The sequence below is a fragment of the Eupeodes corollae genome, chromosome 1 (assembly GCF_945859685.1).
Source record: "Eupeodes corollae chromosome 1, idEupCoro1.1, whole genome shotgun sequence".
In the NCBI taxonomy this organism is placed as follows: domain Eukaryota; kingdom Metazoa; phylum Arthropoda; class Insecta; order Diptera; family Syrphidae; genus Eupeodes; species Eupeodes corollae.
Window position 1 is genome coordinate 195,791,785 of NC_079147.1, and position 26,263 is coordinate 195,818,047.

At 35.5% G+C, this 26,263-nt stretch overlaps 1 protein-coding gene across 2 annotated transcripts in view; it reads left to right on the top strand.

Annotated features, from left to right (window-relative positions):
- LOC129942090 (gamma-aminobutyric acid type B receptor subunit 1) overlaps positions 1-26,263 on the top strand; it is a 561,118-nt gene that overhangs the window by 296,334 nt on the left and 238,521 nt on the right. For both annotated transcript variants that reach the window (XM_056050889.1, XM_056050888.1), the window contains exons 3-4: positions 9,278-9,412; positions 25,924-26,094. In XM_056050889.1, coding sequence (XP_055906864.1) covers positions 9,278-9,412; positions 25,924-26,094 — 306 coding nt within the window. The remainder of the gene's footprint in view (positions 1-9,277; positions 9,413-25,923; positions 26,095-26,263) is intronic.

The following is a 26,263-nucleotide window of genomic DNA, read 5'->3' on the forward strand; positions in this document are numbered from 1 at the left end:
ACAAAAACTCCATAGATGACTATTGTTTTTGTCAATTCTTGACCATCTTTTCAACATTTAAAAAGTAACTTCCGGCCTAGCGTTTTTTAAAAATAATATCATTGGCTCAAGAGTTTGTGTCTATAAGAAAATACGTTCCCATGGGTATAACAATTTTATTTATACTTTTGTGTATATTTCCTTTTCTTTTCAAGACTAAGTTATATATGTATGTAGATTGTTTAATTTGTTCAAGCATTTTCTTTTTTATTTCATTATTCATCTGGAATTTAATTACAAGTTGCCATCTTTTCAAGATGTAACTTTTTCAAGTGAAATAAAAAAGATATAAAAGAAAAACTTCGGAATATTTTCTTTTTCTATTTTAAATTTTTGTTTTAACATAATCTGGGGAATCATTTGAAAATAAAATATTCATCTTTTCAGTGAGGTTTTTATTTTTATATCTTTTTTATTTAGTTTTTTCATTTTTATTTTCATTTGATTTGCCTACTAAATAAAAAATTCAAGAATAATTTCTTGTTGAACAATTTGTATGTATCTTTATTTGTGGAGTGATTAAAAAAGTCAAAGTTTTATTGAAAAATCTTCTTTCATTTCTTAGCATCTAAATAATTATAAACTCAATGTGCACTGTTGCAAAACAGCTGAATTAATGCATCCTTCTTTTTTCAATAAATCCTCAAAAGAAATGAATCAATTTCGTCAATATAAATCTTAAGAATAGTTTTGATGTCGATACATCAAACGGACACATATCTATATCCAAAAAATAAACTTCTAGAGCAAATTGCCTCTAGAACTTTATTAAGACTCTTGTAAAAGTTCCTAAAAAAATGCCAAACAAAATAAGAAAAAAAATCATAGGTAATCCAATTCCTTTTTTATTTAGTAGTTTTTCTTTTGATGATGATAAAAATAATGATGATGATGATGACGACAAAATGTCACTCTATATAGGAAAAGGATATAATTTGTCTCATTTCGTGACAGTAAATCTTGTCCGACACCAAAACATAATATCTTTGTAAATTACATATCGAAAAAACACAAACATCCTCTAATTCTTCATCACATTGTGATATTCCTCATTTTCTTCGTCCTTACACCACTTTTTCCCGAAATGTCTCTCCTTGGAAACAAATTTTGTTGTTATTGAAAGAGAGAATTTTTTTTGTCCTTGCATCATAAATACACAGAAAAAACTTATCGAATTTCATTTTCGTCCTTGTCGATATTTACTTTGTTTTTATTTCTATTTTCTTTTCTCATTATTATACCTATCGTCCTTTGAGAATTTGTGATTTGTTTGTTCTTTTTTTTCTGACGAAGAAGAATAAATGCTAAATGGAAATGATATTTTGTATAAAGACTGCGAAGTTATGTTTTGATTTAAGTATCTGAAAATCTATTACCAATAGACATGCTAAGAGCAGAGTGAAATCAAAGAAGTTCAAGAGAGTGGGGTAAGCGGGAAGAATGCGAATGTTTACGATGAATGTAGATAGACTTAGAAAGGTACCAGGTCTTAAGAGTCTCGAAAACTGTTTAGTTGTATTTTTTTTTCTGTTTGTTTGTTCTTGAATTATGTATAAAAGATTATAGGTTAGGCATTTGGAAGCCTATCAATTTTATTAGCCATGGAAACAATTTTTATAGCAGACAGATATGTAAATAAATAAAGGTAAATATATACGCATTTAAATATAACTATATAGCGTGTGTCCTTGACACATTAATCGATATATTTTCTTTGATGAGGGTTGCTTTTTAATAGACTTTAAATTGTTCGTGTTTCTACTATTGCACGAGCAAAAATAATTGCTATTTTGATGCTTTTTGAAAGATGAACAGTTTTTGATAGGAAATCATGACAAATGCCATCAGGCTCTTTGGTTTTGGCTCTGTCCCTCTATTGCAGAAGATTTTCAATATCAACTTCAAGCATTACACTGGGGCGAATACGCACTTTTTTTAAATTTATTTTAGTGTCAATTTAATGAGTGAAGTATTGAAAAACGCACTCTTTTGCCAATACGTCACTCTTCAAATTGAAACTAAACTTAATTTAAAAAATAGTGCGTATACGCCCCATTGCACAATATTGATTGAAAGTCCTTCTTTTTTTCTTTTTTTAACATTTCAATAGGGAGTCTAGTCTTTTGGGTAGTTTTGAGCAATTTTCTTTTTGAAAATCTTTTTACCGAATAACTAAATCATGCCAGGTAGTGCCATCTATAATGTTTGTATTTGAAGTCCTTGTGAACAAAATAATTGCGTTCATTATTAGAATTGTAGAATGCCATGGTTACATAATTATTTAGCGTGGCGCTAAAGTCCGCTGTGAACTGAGGTAGCACCCAACTTAATTCTATATCTACCTCGGTCCCTAGATAGATGTCTTTAATTGAACACTCGAAATTGGATAAGAAAAACTTGTGCGAGCCAACTGATAGGCGGTCTTCCTCTACTGCACTGTTCTGTTGGCGTGGATTTTAGACTATCCGGGCCTTAGTTTCTTGGTGCCACACATCTCAATCGCTTGAATTTTATGTGCGTCGCTGTACAAACCAAACAGCTAGTTGTTCCATTGCCGTAGAGCATGCGAAGAACTTTTCTCTCGATCGTTTCGATCAAGAAGCTTTAATCTGCTTTTTCATAGTCCATGCTTCTGCACCGAATAGCAGGACGGGGATGATTACGATCTTGTATAGCAATACTTTGGATTACTACTTAATTGCTTTCTTAGCCCAAAAAACGGAGGTAAGCAAGAGTAATTCTTCGTTTAATTTCAGCGATGGTAACGGTTTATGCATCTATAGTGAAGCCTAGGTAGACAAAGTCTTTAACTACCTCAAAGTTACGTTTGTCGATTGTGACGTTGGTGCTCTAGGACCTTTCTTGATGACAGCCCTTAACTTTGTTTTACCCTCATTAACCTATAAATCCGTTTTTACCGCATCTGCCTCAATACTTACAAAATACCCATTGACATCACGCTAAGTTTTTTCGATTATGTCAATGTCATCAGCATATGCTAGTAATTGGAGAGACTTTTGAAAGATAGTCCCTCTAGTGTTGACGTGAGAGCTCTGCAATATTCTTCCAGAAACGATGTTTAAAAAATCGCATGACAGCGCATCACACTGTCTAAAACCTTTTTTGACATCAAAGGTTCTGTTAAGTTGTTTCCAACCTTTCCAACCTCCATGGTCACCGTGGACAAACGGGCGAGTTTGGCAGGTATGTCAGAACTAGACATTGCTCTATGCAGCTCGTCCCTGTAGATGTTATCGATGGAGAGATGGTGGGTTGTTGATGTGATGTTCTTGGGTTTTTTCCAGGATCTGCCGTAATATGAATATTTGATCGGCAGTGGACTCAGCTTTTCTAAAAGCGATAGGCTTTAGACGTTGGCATAAAACTTAAGTAGACTGATTTTTCAAGAGTTGGTGCAGTTTAGAGGGTCTTCTTTTCAAGTAACGGGCAAACAACACTGATGTTCCATTCACAGGGCATGCCATGGTTCCATGTTTTTACCCTCCAGAAAAATTAATACCTAGACACACACAAAATTTCCCTAGTTTTTTTTTTAAAGTATGATTGAGCTAATTGAAAATCCTAATGATTAATTAAAGGGTCAAAAAAATTGAAATATTATGGTTCTAACTCATTCCTCTTTCTTTTTTTAATTATTACTTCAACTGTTCTTACGCTTTCAAAATATATCCATCAACTTAACATCTCAATCCCTCTTTAAATTTGTCAATTATTCAAAATACACTTACTAATTAGTTGTTGTAATTTTAAAACTTTCACCAATAAAATGTCACGTCCATTGTATTTTTACAATTTCCTACCATTTTTCTTATTTGACATTACCAATACATTTTCGTTGCCGCCTCATAAAAAAGAAAAACATTAAAAAAAAACTTTGGTAACAAATTAAAAAAAAGTGAAGGAAACTCATAAAAAAAGTGTTGACGAAGTAATTATATCCCCCAAACGCCTCTCTCCCTCAAAAAAAAATAATTGACATTTTAAAATTGCTTTCGAAGTTTAATTTTTTTCCACCTAAATCGAAAAACTTTGACACTTACTTTGAATAAATGAGTTTTCGTTTTGACCATAATTTAGTAGAAAAAAAAAATCCTAAATGAAAAACAACCCTGATTACCATTGCCAAATTACTTAGGGTTAACCTTTTTTATATACTTTGTATGGTTTTGTAAATATCTTCTAAGAAAATTTATTATAATTGTCACTCACTCAATGTCCTGTCCTATCCCTGTCCATGGTTGTCCAGTTTATCCACCCATATATCCCTAAAGCTAAACGACATCCTTCAGAGTAATTACCTTCTACATACTTTCTTAACTTTCTGTCTCGGGTTACAAATTCTTAGCGAAACAAAAAATATGTAAAAAGTATTCAAGACAAAAAGGACATTCATCAGTTAAAGGACATTTATCAGAGATTTCTATTGTATATATAATTCAGCTTACCATGCAAATGGAAAAAATGTGTAAATACTGAACTGATGCTGTGGACATCATTTTATCCTTTTTTTTCAATACTCGAATAAATGAACAGAAAAAAAAATATCCTTTGACAGTTTTTTTTTCGTGGAATGAATTTTTGGCATTATCTTTATAGCTTACTATTTATCTGTAAGAAATAATGTTAATGCTATTCATTGGTACAATTACCCCGTCAAAACATTGTAAGTCCTTCCACCGAAAAGTCTAGACATTTTTCTCCAAAAAAGAAAACAAAATACGAAGAACTTACTTGGTATTTTCTTTTCTCTAAGGATTTGGCTATACTATGGTCGTCAGAGTGAGTGCCAAACGAACGTCATCGTTTTCTACTTTCTGTTCGATATTATTCAACCAACTTAAATGACCTCAATCTAGAACACCAAAAGTTATCCAATACAATCGACTGTAGCGTCGAGGACGACTATGAAGACGAACGATGACACACAGACATGTGCCCGCCATAAATCCTTCGACACAAATTTATAAAGAATGCAGTTCGTGTTTTATTTTTTTTTTCTCATTCCGATTGTGTTTGTGTACTTATTTTGCTATGTCTGACATTTTGGCTGCATAAAATAAAAGTCAAAACAGTTAAGACAAGGACAAAACCAAATAGCAAAGAGTGAAGAGGTAAGCAACGAGCAAGGATTATGTAGGTGGTGCATGGAATTTTGCTGAATCCTGTCAAAATTTTACACAAAAATAGAACTTTTTCCCATTGAAATAAGGGCTAACGAATGAATTCACAAGAATAACAAATTTAGGGGGAATACTTTTGATCTTAGAATGTAGATTTTTTTTTAATCTAAAAATAAGGATGTTGCAGGGCTTTATTGTTAAAATTTTAGCATTTTTTAAGAAGAATTGGAGACAAAAAATTAGTTAGGTTTGTCAATTTAAAACAGTTATATATTCCATTGTAAGCAAAAATGTTACATCTTAAGCCGTAACTTGACGAAAGTTGGTTTTTTAATTGCTCAAGAACAAAGAACAAATCTGCATAAACACGGTCTTGGCGTAGAACCACAAAAAAAGTCAAACTTGATGGCTAGTTGATATCGCCACGACGAGAAATTACGCTGCCATTAAATGTATCTTGCAATAAAGCCATATTCCCTCGAGTTGTGTGGAATATGGCACTGTCTTGTTGAAACCACATATTCTCCAAGTCGTATTTTTTCATAATGACCATAATGCTTCCAATTGGACGGTGACAGCTGTTTCCATCGCCGTTTTCGAAGAAGTAAGGTCCAATCCAACACATCTGATACGGACCAATGAGCGCACCAGATAGTGACTTTTTGTGGATGTAATGTCCTCTCTTCAATTACTAGAGGATTCTCAAAACATCAAATACGTCAATTTTGTTATAACATACTTACGTAGCTGAAGAAAATTTTGTTCGAAAAATTGCCGTCCACTGCCTGTTGTTCAAGCACCCATTCGACGTATCTACGATGCACGTTGTGAAAGGTCAGGTGGCTTCAGTTTTTGTGTGAACTGGATGTTCCTTAGAATGACAAGGAATCGACACATTTGAGTCTTACGCAACACTTTCACTTACTCTTCAAAATTTCTTCACAATTTTGGTAATTGCTTGCGTAGTTGGACGATTAAGTAAACTATTGTTTCCTCTTAAAACACCACATGTGGATGTGGCAGAATCAGCAATTTTGTAGTAGGTTTTAACAATTTGTATGCGTAGTGTGATAGTTAAGCGATCCATGTTCGTAAATTTCAGATTTTCAACTGAAAAGAAGAAAATTGGTTTAATAACTTAGTTTGACAGATCTTGAATTCCAGCCCCATTTTTCTTGAAACCGCAAAATGGATAACCTGTTATAAATGTCTGTAAATTCGTTCGATATATACATAGATAGAAAACTAACGTTCAATTTCTTCTGAAAAAAGATCATTATTTACGGACAAATTAAGTAGAATATCGAATGCACATTAGTAAGTAGGTTTTAAGACCTTAATTTAATAAAGCTTGTGAGATTATGCAGAAAACTTTGACTTTCTTTCTATTGCAGGCTTGAACGTTAAGAATGAAATTCAGTCAACAGTAATCTGCTAATTCTTTCAACATTTTGAACTAAAGACTTTTTTCCTGAATAATATTTATCGCAATAACTTTAGATAGTCTGTTATCACCCATATTAAAAACTCTTAAAAGAAAATCGATGGTGATAACACGGTTTCAAAAACTATCATGTATTTTGGTATATTTTTTTGAAGTTGGAGAAACTTTTAACGTAGAATCTTAATAGATTTTCTACCAATCTTCTGCAGTAAACAGGTAGTATTTGAGCCTTTATATAAATAAGTCGTTTTTCCATGCGGAACTAATGGCACTTTACGCTTTGATAAATTTTGTTTTTGAACTGGCATGGTCAAAATGTCATTTTTCATTTCTAGCCAATCTGCCAAAATCTTTTTTAAATACCATATTCTTCGATTTGTTTAAATTGACCAGTGAATTCCACAAATTGCAGTATACTTCAAGACGGTTGATCATAAGCTAAGTTAAGAGAATAAGCAAAGAGGATGACATTGTCTGTAAATAGAAAGGCTTTAATTGAAATTCCAGAAAACTCTATTCCTCCCGATAAATTATTAATGCGATAATCAATGAACAAAGAAAACAAATGGGGACTCAAGGGTCAACCTTCTTTAACATTTATTGTTGTTTGTAACTAGTCCGATTTTCATCAGCATTTCACAAGTTTTCTATCAAACTCCAATACCTTTTTAACAATCCTTTGGTGCAAGGCTTTTTTTTGAATGTATTGAATGCAGCCTTGAAATCGACGAAGGGACATACAATTTAATTTTATGCTCAAAAAGTTTCACTACGAATACTGCCGAGCAATAATTTGGTTTAAAGCTATGGTTCATCTTAACAGCTAAGCTTAAGCTAGCTTAAGATTGTCACAAACATTTTATAAAGGTATTTTTATGAATTTGAATCACGGCAAGTTTTTGAATGAGTTCCAGATTTAAGAAAATCAACTATGATCATATCGACTCCTGCAGCTATTCCATCTCTGATTTTACTTATTGCTAAACATACTTCTTCTTTTAAAGTTTCAGCATCCATAATATCATTTTCAAAAAGCCCTTCGCTTAATAAAACATTGAAGCATCGTTTGTTAGGTTCAAAAGTTGACCTTTTAACACATTGGAAGATAGTTTAACGTTGATTAGTAAGTTTCTTCCATTCCAGAATTCCTTCGAATCTCAGCAATGAGTCAGTTGTAAGACTCTTGCTTCATAAAACAAAGTCCTTTCCTTTGGCAGATAAGTTAATTTCGATGTAAAGTCTATTATGATATTGGTTATTATTCAAAAGTTTTTTTTTTTGTCAAGCTGCTTCTAATTCATTGTCAAAGCAGTTTTGAATGCCTATTAAATTCAGCTGCCTTTCGATTTTAAATTCTCGTTTTATATTGTGTCGATGATCAGTAGCTTTGTCTTTCCATATCAGCTTTGAAAGCAGTTCCTGTTTTCTAAGGTTATCACAGATTGAAGATGATACGCTTTGTTTTATCAACATTGGCATATGATCAGAAAAAGGCCTGCTTAAAATTTCAAAGTCACTTATTATCGAATCCAATATCAAATTTCTAAGGGGCAACAAAATTGAATTCAAACTGACTATTAATTTGGAACACGTTTCGGACACACTCACATAAAATTTTGACAATATATGCTATCAATTTATTTTAATGATATTTTTTTTCTGAAGTTTCTATTGGCAAGTGCATGTCCTGAAATATTTTTTGATTTTTTAACACTATTATTTTCAAAACTTACAAAAGTAAGCATTGTCTAGGAAATTTTTTGAAAGGACCGAAAACGAAATGGTTTCTAACAACTTTGTTTTACAAGGTTCTGTGGATTTAAATAATAGTGGAATTGTATTTTCGAAAAAAGCCTTTTTAATAGTTACCCTTTTGGTAGGTTAATCCATGACTTATCAAATTCACTTCTTTTCAAAAACTTAGGATTTTCATTTTATGTTTATTTAATTGAAAAACGGGAGTTATTTCATGAATTAAGAAATATATGTGTCAAATTGGCGCCACGGTAACAATTGCATTTTTTTGTTAATTTTAAATGATCGATTCCCAAACTTGCAGGGATGTAAATCATCGATAACTTTATTAAATCCATTAGCTCTTAATTTGATGTTAAGGCGTTGGCGCATATACCTTAGAAAGCCTTCAAAAGGCTCAAAGTTAAAAGGGTAAAAGCGTTAAAGAATTGGCTAATTCTGATCACTTTTTCCAAAACAAAAAATGGGATGCTCAAATCCTCTGTTTTACTGCTCTTAACTGCTCTATACAAATATTTTGAACCTCAGTTGATGATGATTGTCCAAGATCAAGTCCATGAAACACACTTGCTGTCCTTATTTTATTAAGAAAATATTTTCCTTGGGAAGAAAGAAAAGATTGGCATTCTGCCTAAAAAAAATTGAATCGAATTGAAAACGCTACAAAAAATCCAAAGTCTCTATGGATGTCAAAAAAAAAAAAAATCGAAATCAAAGTGAGCGAGTTCAATGAAGGACCGGTCGGAGGTGGTTGTTGGCTAAAAGAGCAGCACAATTTTTATTGAAATCGTTTCTATGGAACTTTTTATATTTTTATTTTTTTAAAAGATCAAAATTGATGGAATATTGTAATTTTATTCATTTAATATTTTGTATTTCTATTTGTATCTTTTTTCAGTGTGAACCCGGATTAGGAGCTAGCGTCATGTACAATCTACTATATAATAGGCCACAAAAATTAATGCTTTTAGCCGGATGCAGTACGGTCTGCACAACAGTAGCTGAAGCAGCAAAAATGTGGAATTTAATCGTGGTAAGTGCATTTTTTATTAAGTTTGTAATATTTTTTATCGTTTACAAAACAATTCAATTAAAAATATTTATTTTAAGTGGCATGGAATGTTATAACAAATTTTTGATTGTTAAGCGTGTAGAAAATGCATTTTTTTTATTGTGTGAACTATACCACACATGACTTATTCTAAAAGGGTCTTTCATTAAAGCTGTGTATTTTTAAAACAAAATAATACAATGATGTATGTAATATGACATCGTTTAATTATTCACCTCGACTCCATAGGTGGATTCTTGGATTCCATAGGTCCAAACAGGTATTTGACCGTATTGGCGTAAGGTACAGCTTGATTATTAATGATTATTGGAATATTGTTTATCTTTTTATTTGTAAAGTTTATATGTGAAGATTTTGTTTCATTGAGTTCGATACGCCATTTTTCGGTCCAAGATCTCACTGTGTCGACGGCATTTTGTAGTTTTACTGCTGCCTTAGAGACACATTTGTCGGGTACCAAAATTGCGGTATCATCTGCAAAAGTAGCCATTATGGTGTGATTACCAACTGGAATATCCTTTGTGTATAATAAATACAGGGTAGGACCTAGGACACTTCCTTGTGGTACACAGACTTCTATTTTTTTCAATTCCGAGTATTCTTGATCGTACCTTACTCTAAACAATCGGTCTGAGATGTACGATTTTAATATTTCAAAGTACTGCCTGGGAAGATCCCTTTGCAGTTTGTACTCAAGTCCCTCATGTCAAACCTTGTCAAAAGCTTGAGCAACATCTAAAAAATAGCTTAAAAAACTTGTTTTTCTTCTAATGCTTTTTCTATTAAATCCCATATTCTATGAACTTGGTCTATCGTGGAATGTTTATTTCTAAAGCCAAACTGATGGTTTGGGATTAACCTTCTTTCTTCCATGATTTTGCTAAGTCTCTTCAGAAGCAGTTTTTTCGAAAACTTTTGCCATAATTGGAATAAGCGATATTGGTCTGTAAGCCGTCACTTCTGTAGGTGGTTAACCTTGCTTTGGTATGATAATTACTTCAGCAATTTTCCAATGGTGCGGGACATACCGGTGCTTAAGACATGCATTTATTATATACTGGAGTTTTATGAAGGCTTTCAATGGCAATTCTTTCAGAAAAATCGGTTGAAGCATCAGTCGTTAAATTCCTTAGATATGTACTGAGTGAACCATTTTTGAATTTGTAAATTTTTTTTTAAGATTGTTGCTAATACGGTTAAACGTTGTTTTAACATCTGGAAATATAGTATTTTGCCATTTTCTTCGAGCTCTTCTTTTCTCTATTATCAACTCTCTTATCTCTAAAGGATATTTATTTCATTTTGTCTTCTATTAGAAAATGTTGGAGTACTTTCTTCAGCGGCCTGTTGCACATCAGCAATAAATTGTTCTACTTCATGGTCAATTTGCTCGATTGTATCAATGGGAGATCTTAAATTTATAAAACTTAAAAGCCTTTCTCTAAAATCATTCCAGTTTGTTTTCTTATTTACAAGCTTTGAATTACTTTTTTCTAGTACTTCCGATTCACTTAGTTATAGAATCACTGGAGTATGATCTGATGACAGGTCATAATTACCTTCGACACTTAAGTGATTTCGTTACCTTACCGACTAATATAACAAAAACCCCAACTTTTCCTGTTTACATTACTTTTTTCACGATAACGAATGAAATTTTTGCAAATCTCAAAATAATTGTAATATTGACTTGAATATATATACCCTGTGCTGCAGTTAATGCAAAGCTTAAATCAACAAAAACTTAATTTAAAAAAAAGAAAGATTTTTCCACAATACGAAACCGTAATTCACAAAGTGTAATGATGGTTGGTCTACTAAGGTAATTTGATAATAGCTTAATAAAAAAGTAGTTAGGTGGACTTTGATAGGGTTTTCAGGTCAAATGCTGAAAAGCTGTGAGCATTAAAAAAAGAAGGCATTTGAAAGAAGATGTAAGTGCCCATTTGTTTTAATACTTGAACAATGCAATGATAGCGAAACACAGAGTGTGGCAAGCCATTTTATATTCGCGTTGTACGGCTAAAAACGAATATCTGTATCTTACAGTACGAACAAAGTAGGACTCCTGGCCTTATGCATCGCCTCAGTATTTTGCAATATCTTTCAGATTTTCCACAAAAGGTGGTTGTTGTTGCTGCGCTTGCCAAAAATATCAATATGTTCAGTTTCATTGGATTAAATTATAAAGACAGCCTTGAGTTTTCGAAGCATTCCACACATCTGCCGGAGTTTGCTTATCATCTAAAGAAAAGTTCTATGGGTCTGGAAACGAACATGAAAAACTAAGAGTATTATCGTCAGCAAATCAACTCATTGGAATTTCAGTCAGAAAAGAATTTATAAATATGAGGAAGAAAGGGGACAAAACGGAGCCTTAAGGCTTTCCAGAACTTATTTTAAAATTAACAGAATTGAAACCATCTAATACTACGGTATTATTTTGTAATCGATAAGAGATTATATTGCAAAATAAAGGTGATTTTTTAAAAGCTATAGAAAAGTTTAAAAAAACCCATACAATTAAAAAAAATTCTTCCAATCTTTATTTGAATCGATAGTACCGTCCATATAATTTAATGTTTGAAGATTATTTCTTGCAAATGTTGCCATTGACTGCGCCCCTAATGGTCCTTCCGCTTGGTCCGATTTTGGCATACTCTTTCCAAAATTTCGGCTGGTATCTCACAAGTAAATGCTTCAATGTTGTCTTATTATGCGTCAATATAGACATGAGCTCTAACATAGGCCCACCAAAAATTGTCTAAGGACCGGTGCCGAACTGAACTGAAATAAAATGTTCACCGAATTCAACTCTCAATAAGTCCATTTCTGAGCAAGCTGTGTGGCATGTGGCACCGTTTTGTTGAAACCACATGTCATGCAAGTCAAGCTCTTGCATTTTAGGCAACCATTCACAGTTACGTTACGATTCGCATCATCTTTGAAAAAGTACGGTTCAATAATGCCACCGGACCAAACTGTGACTTTTTCTGGATGCATTGGTAGCTCTTGCAATGCTTTTGGCTAATATTCACTTGAAAATTGACAATTCTGCTTATTAACTTACCCATTAAGACAAAAATGAGCTACGTCGCTGAACACAATTGTTCAGTAAAAAAGTAGACCTTCGGACAACTTTCCACGAGCCCAATTACCAAAAATTTTACGTTGCAGTAGGTCGTTTGGCTTCAATTCTGGCACCAGCTGTATTTTGAAAGGCATGACACCTAAATCCTCCCGCAAAATTTTCCACGTTCTTGAGTAACAAACCCCCAATTGCTGCGAACGGCGACGAATTGATAATAATTGATGGTCATTATTAACACTGGCTGACACAGCTGCGATATTTTCTTGAGTTCCCACTTTACATAAACTGTTGGTTATTTAATGTACAACAATATAAATTTGGCTGAACATTTAGTCACAATAGTTCCAATAACCACTTTGGGTCGATTAAACTGACCATAAAATGGAAGCAGCGTGCGATAAGTTTAATAATTTGCAAGCGTTGTTTGTTTGTCAGACAATTCATGGTTAAATTATAAGCCAAACTGAAGATGTTTGACCGTGAAACAAAACACGCAACGTGCGTCAGCTTTTTAAACCAGTGTAGCCAAAAAGGTAATAGCTAAAAAATCACCCTTTATTATTACGTTTTTGAAATATCAAGCGCAATAATTTTACTTTTTCTTAGGCTCTTATTTGATGTGAGTTTTGAAAAAAAAACAATCATTTTTATAAATAATAATCATTTGAACATGGTGTCCATAATTACTTACTGGCTTAAGAGGCGCTGCAGTCCTGTGTAAACAAGTGCCTCTATCAACTAACTTCTTCATCTAGCTCGATCCCTAGCTAGTTTTTTAAAGTTGTACACTCTAATTTGGGTGAGGTCACTTTCCACTTGTGTCGGCCACTTTAACCTTCCTATAAGACTTTCTGTGCCGTTTTTTTTATGTGCTCCACGAAACCCATTTATCTCGGACAATGGGCTTTTAGCCCCCTCGCTAAGTCTAAGTCACTGTACAGTCCGTACAGCTCATCATTTCATCCACCAATCCCCCAAAAAATTGCATTTGTCAGTGGTGACGTTTTGATCGAGACGTCGCTCGCTATCAAAGTCCCTTTCTTGATGATAGCATGTGTTTTGTCTCACGCTTTTTTTAAGTGTTACACTCTAATTTGGGTGAGGTCACTTTCCACTAGTGTCGGCCACTTAATCCGTGACCTTCCTACTTCCAACTTTCTGTAACGTTGGTTTTAATGTGCTCCACGAAACCCATCTATCTCAGACAATGGACTTTAAATCCTCTCGCTAAGTCTAAGTCACTGTACAGTCCGTACAGCTCATCATTTCATTCCCATCCCCCAAAAAATTGCATTTGTCAGTGGTGACGTTTTGATCGAGACGTCACTCGGTATTAAAGTCCCTTTCTTGATGATAGCATGTGTTTTGTCTCACGCTCATTTACGGATAAATTTATTTTCGAAGCCTCTTTCCCAATACTCACAAAAGCCTCATCTGAAGAGCTCTGAGTTATTTCAATTATGTCAATATGCGAGTTATTAGACAGACTTTTGAAAAAAAATTGTGTATCTGGTTTTGACGTGGGAGCTATGCACTATTCTTTTATGGACTATTATAAGGATATTCCATAATAGCGCATCACCTTGCCTAAAACCTCTTTGACATCAAAAGGTGAGGCTAAGTTATTTCCAAAATTTATACAGCAGTGTGAATTCTCCATTGTCATTTTGCACAAACGGACATTTGACATTGATGCCAAAACTAGCCATTTACAGAGTTTGTCATTATAGATGCTATGATATGCGGCCTTGAAATCGATGAAATGGTGTCGAGTGTCGATTCGAAATTCTTACGTTTGTTCCGGGATGTGAATATTTCTATTGTGCATAGGGATTTTTGCATGACACACTAAGGATATAGCTTTAACGATCAAAGCGGAAAATATAATTTGTAAGGGTTTTCATTTACTTTTTCGTATTTCTATGATTATTTTTTTCGAAAATTTCCTCCCTCTTAAGTTTGTTTGCAGACTTCTTGACATAAGTCATTTTGATTGTTTTTGAAAACTTCAAGATACCATATTTGTCATGGAATTCAGAAAATTGGTGTTCAACAGTTTAGAAGAAATAAAATATAGACCATCTAAGATAAAAATTAATTTTTATATTTTTCCCACTCCTTCTATACCACTTCTGACTAAGATAGATGCAAGGACCACCAGATGAATCCTTTTCTAGGTTATCGACTGTCTCTGGCTTGCCAGCTGATGCGCTGTGTGTGATTGTCAGTTGGCCTCTTTTTTCTACAGATTTAACTTATTTTCATTTTTCTCATTCAACACACACACAAAGTGCATTCGCGTTTATAAACCGTTATTTCTAAATATATACTCGCAAGTATATGTTTCATCCTGCGATGATGATGAGTAGAAAACTATAACATCTTTCATTCATTTGTATTTTTAATAATAATGTCTTTTTTTCTTCTTCTTTTTCGTCTCCTTCTCCTTGTCTACTTTGCTCTGTTTTTTTATAAAAGTTCTTATATTAAATGAGAAAAAGATAAAAATAAGAAAATTCTTCATTTTTCTATTTTCAACAACTTGATGTATACTTCCGCTTTATATTTTTCTATTTTCAATTTAAAATTGTTTTTTCTCTATTTTCTTTTCTATTTGAAGTTCCATGAGGGTGTTAGTGTTGTGGGATGAAATATACAGACATGTGTATTTATATATTTTATATTCTATACAATTGTACAAGAAAAAAGAGAAATAATATTTATTTTAAGGATATTTTCATTTCCTTATAGACATTTTATATCGTCCATCCGTCCGTTTCGTTCTTTCGTTCGTTCGTTTGGTATGAAAATCACATAGAGATACGAGTAAAAATGTGTCTTTATGTACTTTTATTTTTTAATAATATTTATTTCCATTGTGTGTATGGGGGAACATATAATATCTATCAGATACAAGAGCAATCAAAATAGAAATACTTTTTTTCAAAAGAAAGTGGAATTTAAATTGCATAAATTCTATGTAAACACGATAATTCAGTGCGAGAGCATTTTTGTTTGTTTTGGGAAATTGAAAGGACCTTCGAAGAAGCTTTTTGGAGACATTTTTATATTTTGAAACAGAGATGTCTGTTAGCATATAAGTTTGCATCAAATAAAGGTGATTTTATAGTTAGCTCGAAAAAAAGGATTGTATTTTTTTGTTTTTTTTTTTTAGGAAAATGATTGTCGGCTGCAAAATTTTTTTTGATAGGAAAATTTATATATTTGTTTATGATCAACTTTTTTTTAAATCACACAAATATGTCGGATATATTATTAAATTATGTACCGCTGTCAAAAATAGACCTTCCTCGGTGCCGTGAAATAATGCGAAGTGGAGTTTTCGCAAAATTGAAATAAAGCCAAATTATATTGCAAAATTACCAACTTATTTTAACGGTGAAGTTTGTAAGGGGAGGGGGGAATGCAAATAATGAAATTTTTTACAATTTGGCTTTATTTCACTTGAAATTTGACCTTATTTCATGGTTTGATATTTCACAGGGTTTACTGCGACTTTTCCACCACCGATTATTAGATTATTAAAAAACAAAATGAAATATATTTTTGTATTTTATTATTTAGTCTTCAGTCAAATGACCCAAAATTAAAGCAAGATTTGAAGTAAATTTTTTGTTATTGAATCATAAAGTACAAAGGATAAAGTTATTTATGGAATAAAACATAGCACAAGTCACTTCTTTGGATACAAATACACACTTGTAAGTCAAAATTGCCTAGTGCATCCTGCGTAAGTGAATTTCTGAGCTTACCATTAATAATTGTAATAAAACTGCCAATCTATCCTGTATCAGTCCGCATCTGTCTAAAAAGAGGAATGCCTCTGTTGAAATGAAGCCTTTTAACCGTGCACTCTCAAAATATTCATCGTTCGGATAGAACGCATCGAAAATCAAATTGTTGGCCGAAGACATAGCTCTTCTAATGTGACCTCGAACGAGTTTATCACGCAATTTTCAAATCAGTTGATTCGAGCCCCGTTGTATAGGACCTCGTTGGAATAGTAATGCACGTCAGAAGTTTCGGGTGTTTGATATAAGCCGGTACAGTGTCGTAAACTATTTCCCTCGAACACCCGAAACTTCTCACTCTGGGAAGGGGCAACGTTCAACCAAGGGCCATGTAGCAAATTACATTCACTCTGGGGTCCAGCCGACTGCTGTAAAACAGCCTTTTCGTCAGAGCGAAGTCTCCCTTGACCCTGGTCAGAGCAGCAATTATATGTCTGTCGAAATATAAATACTGACCTAACCAGATACCGAGGTACTTCACTACACCTTTGCTCGCTAATCGTTGCCCGTGAAAATCAACGATGACCATTTTGCGCCAATTCTTGGATGTATCCCTCGTGACCTCAGTCAACGGAGTCCAGAACAAAATTGTCTCTGACATTTGGACATTTATTTTCATTTTCCAGTTGTAGCAATATCGCTCAAATTCTTCGTGCTGCAAGAGAATTCTAATGACCTCAACCTTTCGGCCGATCTGTACGCAATTGGATTGTCGGTGTATGCAATTGCCTTTGTAAGACTACCTATCAGATTGCTGGTGTAAATGCTGAAGAGAATAGGCGAATTCACCGCTCCCTGTTGAAATCAACCAGAACAGCACCTGTGCATAGTTGTTTTTATTTATTCCTTTGGATATCAGAAACGAGTTTAGACGCAGCATGAATTGTGTCATGAACCGCCTTGAACCCGAACTGTTTATACGGAATAATTATGTTATCTGCAGTCTACTTAGTCAGAACCCTATTGATGGTTTCTTCGAAAACTTTGCTGATGCTCGGAAGAAAACTTATCGGCCAAATATTTGACGGGTTGGAGTTGTCTTTTCAATTTTTCGAGAGAGGATGAACCACAGCGGTCTTCCAATGCCTCCATCGGTGAATGTCTTAGTACAACGTTGGATATACCATCGAGACCTGCTGATTTTTTTGTTTTTTATTGAGTTGAAGCTGAGCTAAAGCTCGATCTTGGTCACTAACAAAGGACTTGGTCCTAATTGTTCGGCGGTTACGACATTTGCCAAGGAATCGTCATTGAACCGCATGAAACCGGGATTCTCAGGTCGCCATTATATGACAATTTCGAAGTTAAAAGTGATTAAGTAGGGCTCTGTTTTCCAGGCCGTGATTGGGGCGACTGCTAACATTTACCTTGTACACTTGCTAGAAAGCAGCTCCCACCGCCTGCACTTTTTCCTTCGGATCTTCAATTATGTAAAAGTCATCGTCAAAGACGGCTTCGTCTGGATGTATTAGCGCTGTTCTGAGTACGTCTCTGTTCTCTTCAGTTCTTTCTTTTTGTTGATTTTGGGAAACATACTAGGATCGCTCGAATCAACTGACCGGATCTTGCGGTCCCAGTACTTGGTAATTGATAACCTGTAGTTCTCCTTATTCAACACATTGACATTTTTTATTGACGACTTCAGTGTCCTAACCTCCAAGTCGTGTGGGTCTGTAAGTCCTCTGTACAAGTTTTTGAGTCTTGTCAGTAAGCCACTCTTGTGCCTACCTAGCGCGTCAAAATAGTCGCGTTTCTGTAAGCGACAATTTGGATACGTTATTTGTACGTTGGTATTGTCCGTTCCTGCGTTCGTTTATTGTTTCGTCCATCTGTTGTAAATGTTGAATTTATTATTTCTATTGTTTGATCTGGCTATGTCACTCGAACGAAGTTCTCTCGATAGGGCGTTGGTGAAACTAGGCCAGCGCATCTAACTGTAATTTTAAGAGTGCGTTGCAACGTATTCTTCCAATTCCACGCGTTCGTTCGGAATCTACATTACAATTTCGCAGTGATCACTATCGTACTCGACTGTCTATAAGCAATTTCGAGCCAAGAAGAAATCATTTTCTTCCAAGCACAGTTTAAGTTCCCTAAAAAGAATTTTGAGTTCTGAAGTAAAGTAAGTAACCTGCGTAGCTCCTGTCGCATAAGCACAGTCATTTACTTCCCTTGAGTAAAAGAAATGCATACTACGCAAACTTCTAGCGTCTTGAGCTTTCGCAATTCATTGTTGCATATGACTTTATAATTAATGCATTTTCGTATAAAGAGAGCGAGACCGCCCCCTTGAGTGGTGTCGGGCCGGTCTTTTCTTACAATATTGTAATTTTTTAGAGTTAGTTTGTGTTAATTGTTTGAACTTAACTCTCAGTTGCAGGTTCTATAAATGATAAATCAAAAAAATCATAGTTCATAGTTAATATTTTTGGCAAGCCTTGCACAACTTGGATATACGCGCCTTGTATATAAATATATAAACTGTAAATTTAATAATTACATGCGCTATACCAGCTATTATTTTGAAAATATTTGGAAACTGTACAAACTATTACTTCCCAATTTCCAAAAATTGGACCTTATAGAATCTAAATTTTAGTTAAACTAAATTTGATTATGAAAATTGCTAACACCGGATCTTGTCTTGTGCTGCTAGTTAAAATAGTGTTGCTAACTTATAGCTTAATTTTTGTTTGAGTGTTAGCAGACTGGGCATCCATCCTACACTTTCAATTCCCAAATCGTTGATCATTTCTGGAGTTGTGACTTTTCTTAGCAAAAGGTCCACTGGTGATCTCATGGTTTATTTCACCGAACAGTGGAACAAATCTTTACATCGTTTTGGAGAAAGTAAGATTATTGCACTTGATATTTCAAGGGCATTTGATAGAGTTTGGCATCAAGCTCTCTTATCGAAAATGCGTGCTTTTGGTATTGATGAATCCCTTCTTTGTTGGGTTAGAAATTACCTTTCGGACCGTTCAATTCAAGTAGTATTCGACGGGTTCAAATCAGGGCTCCGTTTTGTCTCCCACGCTCTTCCTTATTTTTATAAATGATATTTTGTCTGAAACTTCTAACCCACTAAATTGTTTCGCGGATGATAGTACCCTCAGCATTTCATATTCGTTTCTAGATTTATGTCCTTGTCCTTCGGAGTTGTAACTTTAACGGCAGCGTACGATAAGCTCATTAAATTCTGATCTCGACAGCATTGTAAAATGGGGAATCATTCGAAATATTCAATGCTGTCTCGTGTCGATAAAGCGTAACCCACCCCTGATGCCGCTATCCATTGCCAGCACTTGCATCCAGGAAACTAATCAACTTTCAGTACTCGGTATGTGTACCACAGATCACCTCTTATAGAACGAACATATTTGATATTGCCAAAAATCCTGCTAAGTGCTTAGGATTTCTCCGAAATTATTCTCATCTTCTGATTTGGCTGTAATTTACAAAGCGTTCATTCGTCCAAAACGTGAATATAACTCGCTTATTTGGGCAGGTGCCCCTAAAACAAGTTGAAGTATTTTGGACAGGATCCTAAAAAGAGCTTTGAAAATGATAGGCGATAAAACTATAACTGGAACAATTACGTCACTTGAACAAATTCACAATATTTTATGCCTTTCGTTGTTCTGCCGATATTTTTATAAACAGTATTCTGTCGAATCAGCCAGTTGCATTCCCCCCTCCTCAAGCAATACAGCCGTAAAACTCGTACTTCTAAAAATACACATCAGTTTAACCTTGAGCTCAATTTCGGACGTACTATTAAGTATAGATATATTTTTTTTAACCGCACATCGAGAATGTGGAATACTTTAAGCAGCTTTGTTTTTCCATATCATATTAATATTCAAAACTTTAAGAGCAATGTACATCGGTATCTCCTCCTAAGTCCTTCCCTATTTTTCTAAAGCTCGCACTGTGTTTAAACTTTAAACAAAGGATTGAATGAAAAATGACACCACTCCTAAAATAAACTTAGCGGGATGCCATCTCTTGGTCAGACCTTTTAAAGCGCAAATGAACATAAAATGTTGAGAATTATTTTAAACTGCCCATATTTTGAGAATCCGTGCTTGTTTTTAAATGATTAACTTCTTAAGAGCAATAAAATTCGATATCACTCTTAAGTGGTCTTACACTCATACCCTTAAATAAGATATCTGTAGAGACACCAGATTTTTTAAAAAGAAAATTTGGCTACACCATTTTTTATAAAAGAATTAATATTTTTTCCACTCTTATGTGTTGTTGAAGTAAAAAAGCATCGCTTAATCATTGAAATATTCCAGTAAAAACCAAATGTTGGGCATTTTTCTTTTAAATAATAATAAGCTCACACTCAAGAGGATAATACTACCCATATTATTATGAAAGGAGATGTCGGTGCGCATTGGTTCTGAATTTCTGAATATTGCAATAGCTTTGAAAGACAGAGTGTGAGAAGGCATTAAACATGAGCACAGCACGGCTATAGAACGAATCTCTGTACTTGACAGCACGACCGAAGTTTGGCTCGAGAGTATGTTGATGAGCATTCCTAGAAGCGCGAGTATAACGGTTGAACTGTTTAGCGGGGGGTGGGGGTAAGGCAACTGAATATTTCTCTTAAGCATAAACCATTAAAATAACGGTTAAAGAGTTTGAGACAAGAAACATTTCGACTATGTTCAAGCGACGTAAATGATCTTATGATGATAAAATCACCAATCAATTTAAATGATCTACGTTCATTACTGTCCAACAGGCTTAAATAAGTTGCAGGAGCACAAAGAGCATAAGTCTTGTAGACAACAGCCAGATCAGAAGGGGAGAAAAACTTCTTGCACCGCCTTAGAAAACCCAAACATCTTGCGTCATTTTTGGCCGCATATGTGATCGTTCCACAAAAGTTGGTTGGTGTCTCCTCGATGCAAGTGCCATCTATGGATAATGGCAAGGGGGGTATATCTCGCTTTAACGATACAAAACAGTATTGGGTTTTTGAAGCATTAAATTCCACGCGGTTTTATAATCTCCATTGTACTAGGCTGTTTAGGTCGGAATTTAATGAGCTTATCATATTTTGCCACGCAGTTCCATATACGAAGAAGAGAGATGTGATTCACACCAGCATTTATTTTGTGGATTTCAGGCTTGAATCCATCCAATACAACTTGTGTAATACAACTTGTATTGAATGATTCGAAAGGTAGTTACTAATCTAATGAAGTAGGGATTCATGAAAACCGATTACACGCCTGATGCCAAATCATATCAAATGCTTTGGAAATATCGAGTGCAATAATCTTACTTTCTCCAAAGCGATGCAAAGATTTCTTCAATGTTCGGTGAGATGAACCATGAGATCATCAGTGGACCTATTGCTACGAAAGCCGTACTGTCGGTCATTTTATTAAGAAGCTTTCGATCTTCGAGATATTTCTTGAGTTGATAATGAATCAGCGTTTACATGACCTTGAAAAGAAGAGACGTAAGTGCAATCGGTCGATAATAAGAGGGTAAGGAAGATCCGCCTTTATTTGGGAATGGGCTGGATAAATGCGGTTTTCCATCCGCTCGGAACGAGATATGAACGAGGAGTAGGACAGATAAAAAAGCTTAGGCAGTGGTTTTGCCTGCGTTGAAGAACACCTCTTCAGAACAATAGTGGGGATACCATCCGTACCAACAGATTTATGTGTGTCTAGATTTCCTAGGACTCTTGCCACAGTACGAGTGCGAAAAAAGATTGGTCCCATAGAATCACTTACTTGTTCAAGTACAGGTGGAGTCATAACACTCACTGACTGCGTTGAATTGGCAGCGAACTTCCTAGCAAAGAAATTAGCTTACAAATGGAGTGTCATTGACAACGAGCGTACGTAACGAGGTAGAGGAAGAATTCCTCATATTTTTTACAACTGACTACAAATGTGTACTGCCTTTTTGGACACTGCAGTATTTTTTGCCGATATTTTTGGTCGCATAAAAATGTAGGCCTTTGTGTTGCAGGTCTTGCTGGCTTACTTGAACTTATTCCGGTTTTCCTCAGTTGGATTGGCTCTAAAACAACAAATACTTACTTTCTTGACCCTAATAACCTCTTTACAGCTTGCATCGAACCATGCGTCTGACGATTTTAAGTTACTTACTTACTTAAAGTGGCGCTACAGTCCGGGGCGAACCTGGGCCTCAACCAACAAGCGTCTCCAGCCAGCTCCGTCCCTAGCTAGCTGTCTCCAGTTGGTTGAGGTCCTCTCCCACCTGAGTGCGCCACCTGAGTCGCGGTTTTCCTCTACTGCGCCGTCCCTCGGGATTGGATTCGAAGACCTTCCGGTCTGGAGCGTTGATGTCCATCCGCTCGACATGACTTAGCCATCTAAGTCGTTGGACTTTAATTCTGCTAACCAGGTCAGTGTCCATTCTCCATTCTCCATCTATGCGTACGGGACCAAAAATCACCCGAAGAATTTTTCTCTCGAACCATCCTAAGACGCTCTCATCTTTCTTTGACAGGGTCCAGGCCTCAGCGCCATAAATGAGAACCGGGATGATGAGTGTCTTATAGATGGTGATTTTACATGCTCGAGAGAGGACTTTATTTCTCAATTGCCTTCTAAGTCCAAAGAAGCAGCGATTTGCAAGAGTTATTCTTAGTTTGATTTCAGCGCTGGTGTCGTTGTCTGTGTTAGAAGCGGTGCCTAGGTAGACAAAGTCCTTAACTACCTCGAAGTTATAGTAGTCTATGGTGACGTTTTGTCCAAGACGTCGTCGTTCAGTGTCCTTTTTTGATGACAGCATATACTTGGTCTTGCCCTCATTGACCACTAAAGTCATCTTCTTCGCTTCCGTCGCAATACTCAAAGACGCTCCACTAATATCTCGCTTTGATCTTCCAATTATGTCAATATCATCTGCGTATCCGAGTAATTGGATGGCCCTTTGGAAGATTGTGCCTCTAGTGTTGATGGTTAAGTTTTGCACAATTCTTCCAAGAACGATGTTGAAGAAGTCGCATGACAGTGCAATCGCCTTGTGTAAAACCATTTTTGACATCAAATGCATCGGTAAGATCTTTTCCGACCTTGATAGAGCAGCGTGCATTCTCCATAGTCATTCTGCACAAACGGATAAGTTTGACAGGGATGCCAAAACTAGACATTGCTCGGTAGAGCTCTTCCCTATAGATGCTGTCATACGCGGCTTTAAAATCGATAAAGAGATGGTGAGTATCGATTTGAAGCTCCTGGGTTTTTTCCAAGATCTGTCGTAGTGTGAATATTTGGTCGATAGTGGGCTTTCCTGGTCTGAAACCACACTGATAAGGACCAATCAGATTGTTGACGAATGGCTTCAGACGTTCACATAATACGGCAGAGAGAATCTTATACGCAATGTTAAGGAGACGGATGCCTCTGTAGTTGGCGCAGTTTAGAGGGTCTCCTTTCTTATGTATCGGGCACACTATGCTGAGATTCCACTCATCGGGCATGTTTTCTTCCGACCATATTTTGCAGATGAGTTGGTGCATGCTCCGTACCAAGTCATCGCCTGCTGCTTTGAATAGTTCGGCGGTGATGCCGTCAGCTCTAGCAGCTTTGTTTGACTTAAGTTTAGACATAGCTATCTTCACTTCGTCAAGGTCGGGTAGGCGGAATTGTTGATCTGCGTCGCCGAGGTTGAGTGGTTCTATCTCCCTTACAGCGGAATTCGGTTCGTCATCGCCGTTATATAATTTGGAGAAGTGATCTTTCCATATTCTCAGCATCGACTGTGGTTCTACTACGATGTTCCCTTGATCGTCTTTACAGGCTTCGGTTCGTGCCTGGTACCCTTGGGATGTTTTTTTTACCTTTTGGTAAAATTTACGAACCTCATTCCTGTTGTGACATCCCTCTATCTCCTCGATCGCGCGCTTCTCATGCTCTATTTTTTTCCGTCTAAGAAGCCGGTGTTCCTCTCTCCTCTTCTGCTCGTAGAGCTCGTGAGCAGCTCTCGTCCTTTTGTGCAGCGCCGTTTTGTATGCCTCTTGTTTCGCTGCGTGAGCTTGCCGGCATTCGTCGTCAAACCAGGGGTTTCGCTGTGGTGGCCGTGTGAAACCTAGCACTTCAGAGGCGGCATCTCTGATGGCTGCAAGGCAATGTTGCCACTGGTTTTCAACGCTTAATGCAGGAAGCATAGGACTCCTTAGGAGGTTATTAGAGAATCGATCGGAAAAGGACATGGCAGTCTCTTGCGATTGTAGCCGTCTAACGTCGAATCTTCTCACAATACTTCCTTGCTTTGGCTTGGATCGGGATATCCGTAGCCGTACCTTGGCTACAATAAGGTAGTGGTCCGAGTCAATGTTGGCCTCTCGGAATGTTCGGATATCCTGGATACTGGAGAAATGTTGTGCGTCGATCGCAATGTGGTCAATCTGGTTGACGGTTGATTGATCAGGAGATTTTCATGTCCCCTTGTGGATATTAAGATGCGTAAACTGCGTACTAGCTTCCAGAACGTCTCGACCAGCCTGAATCCGTTGTCGGAGGTAGTGGCGTGCAAGCTGCATCTCCCGATTGTGCCACCAAAGATGTCTTCTCTTCACAGCTTGGCATACAAATCTCCTAAGACAATTTCAATGATTTTAAGTTAAAGGTCCTAAAATAATATTGAGACCATCCCAGTTGGCTATCTCGTATTGCCAAACGGTTCTCATAGGAGTTTTTTCTTTAACTGGAGAAATTTGCTGATATGACAAAATGGTCAGATGTGCCTAGAGGAAATAGAACACTAATATTGTTCTTATCAGTGCTGTCTTATTTTTGCACTCTTCAGATGTCAAACTTATAGGTAACTTAAGAGAAACCAAATTTTGTGACACCTTTTATAGCATCACTTGTAGATTAAATGGTATCATTATTTAAGGGCATCGCATTTTTACTGTAATATCTCAAGAGACACCCTTTATATCGAAAATTAAAGGTGATTTTTTTTATTATTTTTTCTTAAGTGGTCATGGAGCTAAAATGTATCATCATTTCACTGAAATATCCCAAGAGAATCTACAAAAAAAATTGTTTTCTAAAATTTGAATCCAAACTCACATTTTCACACTTTCTCACTTTTTAAAATTAAAAATTAAAAACGAAAAAATAAAAACTTATTCTTCTATGGTCCCTAAAAACGAGTGCCAACTCTCACTTGAATTTTAAAAACTTTGTGTCCATATGGAATATGCAGTAGTATTAATTTGTTTGTATGTTTCCAGTTTGTTTTAAGTTAAAAGCTATTTACCAACTTCAGAAAGAGTATTTTTTTTCCATTTGTTTTTGTTCTTATTTTGTTTAACTTTTATTAATGATACACTATTATAAGTTCTTTGTTTAAATTGAATCCTTTGTTTTGTCCTTTTTTTGCATACGGATTCCATTAAAGAAATAAATCATAACTTTGTTCGGTGTTTTTCTAGTTTTTTTTTAATATTCTGTCCAAAACTCTGGAAAATAAAGTTTCCTTTTTAACCACAATTATTTTACAATATCATGACCTTTAAAATCTTGTTTCTTTTATTTCAAATTTTATTTTTTCAGCTGTGTTATGGTGCATCGAGTCCAGCACTATCGGATCGCAGTCGATTTCCGACCCTTTTTCGCACTCATCCCTCCGCAACAGTACACAATCCAACAAGGATTAAACTTATGAAAAAGTTTGGATGGTCACGGGTTGCCATTCTACAGCAAGCCGAAGAGGTTTTCATATCGGTGAGTTAAAATATTCAAAAAAATAAAAGATACTATTGGTCATAATGTTCATGCCATGCATGTGTGGGGCTGTGCAAATGCGTGTGTGTGTGTGTATTTTATTTGGTCTTGTTGTCGGATTGAAAACATATGTTTGTTTAAGGACTTCAGGGGCAAATATTTATTGAGG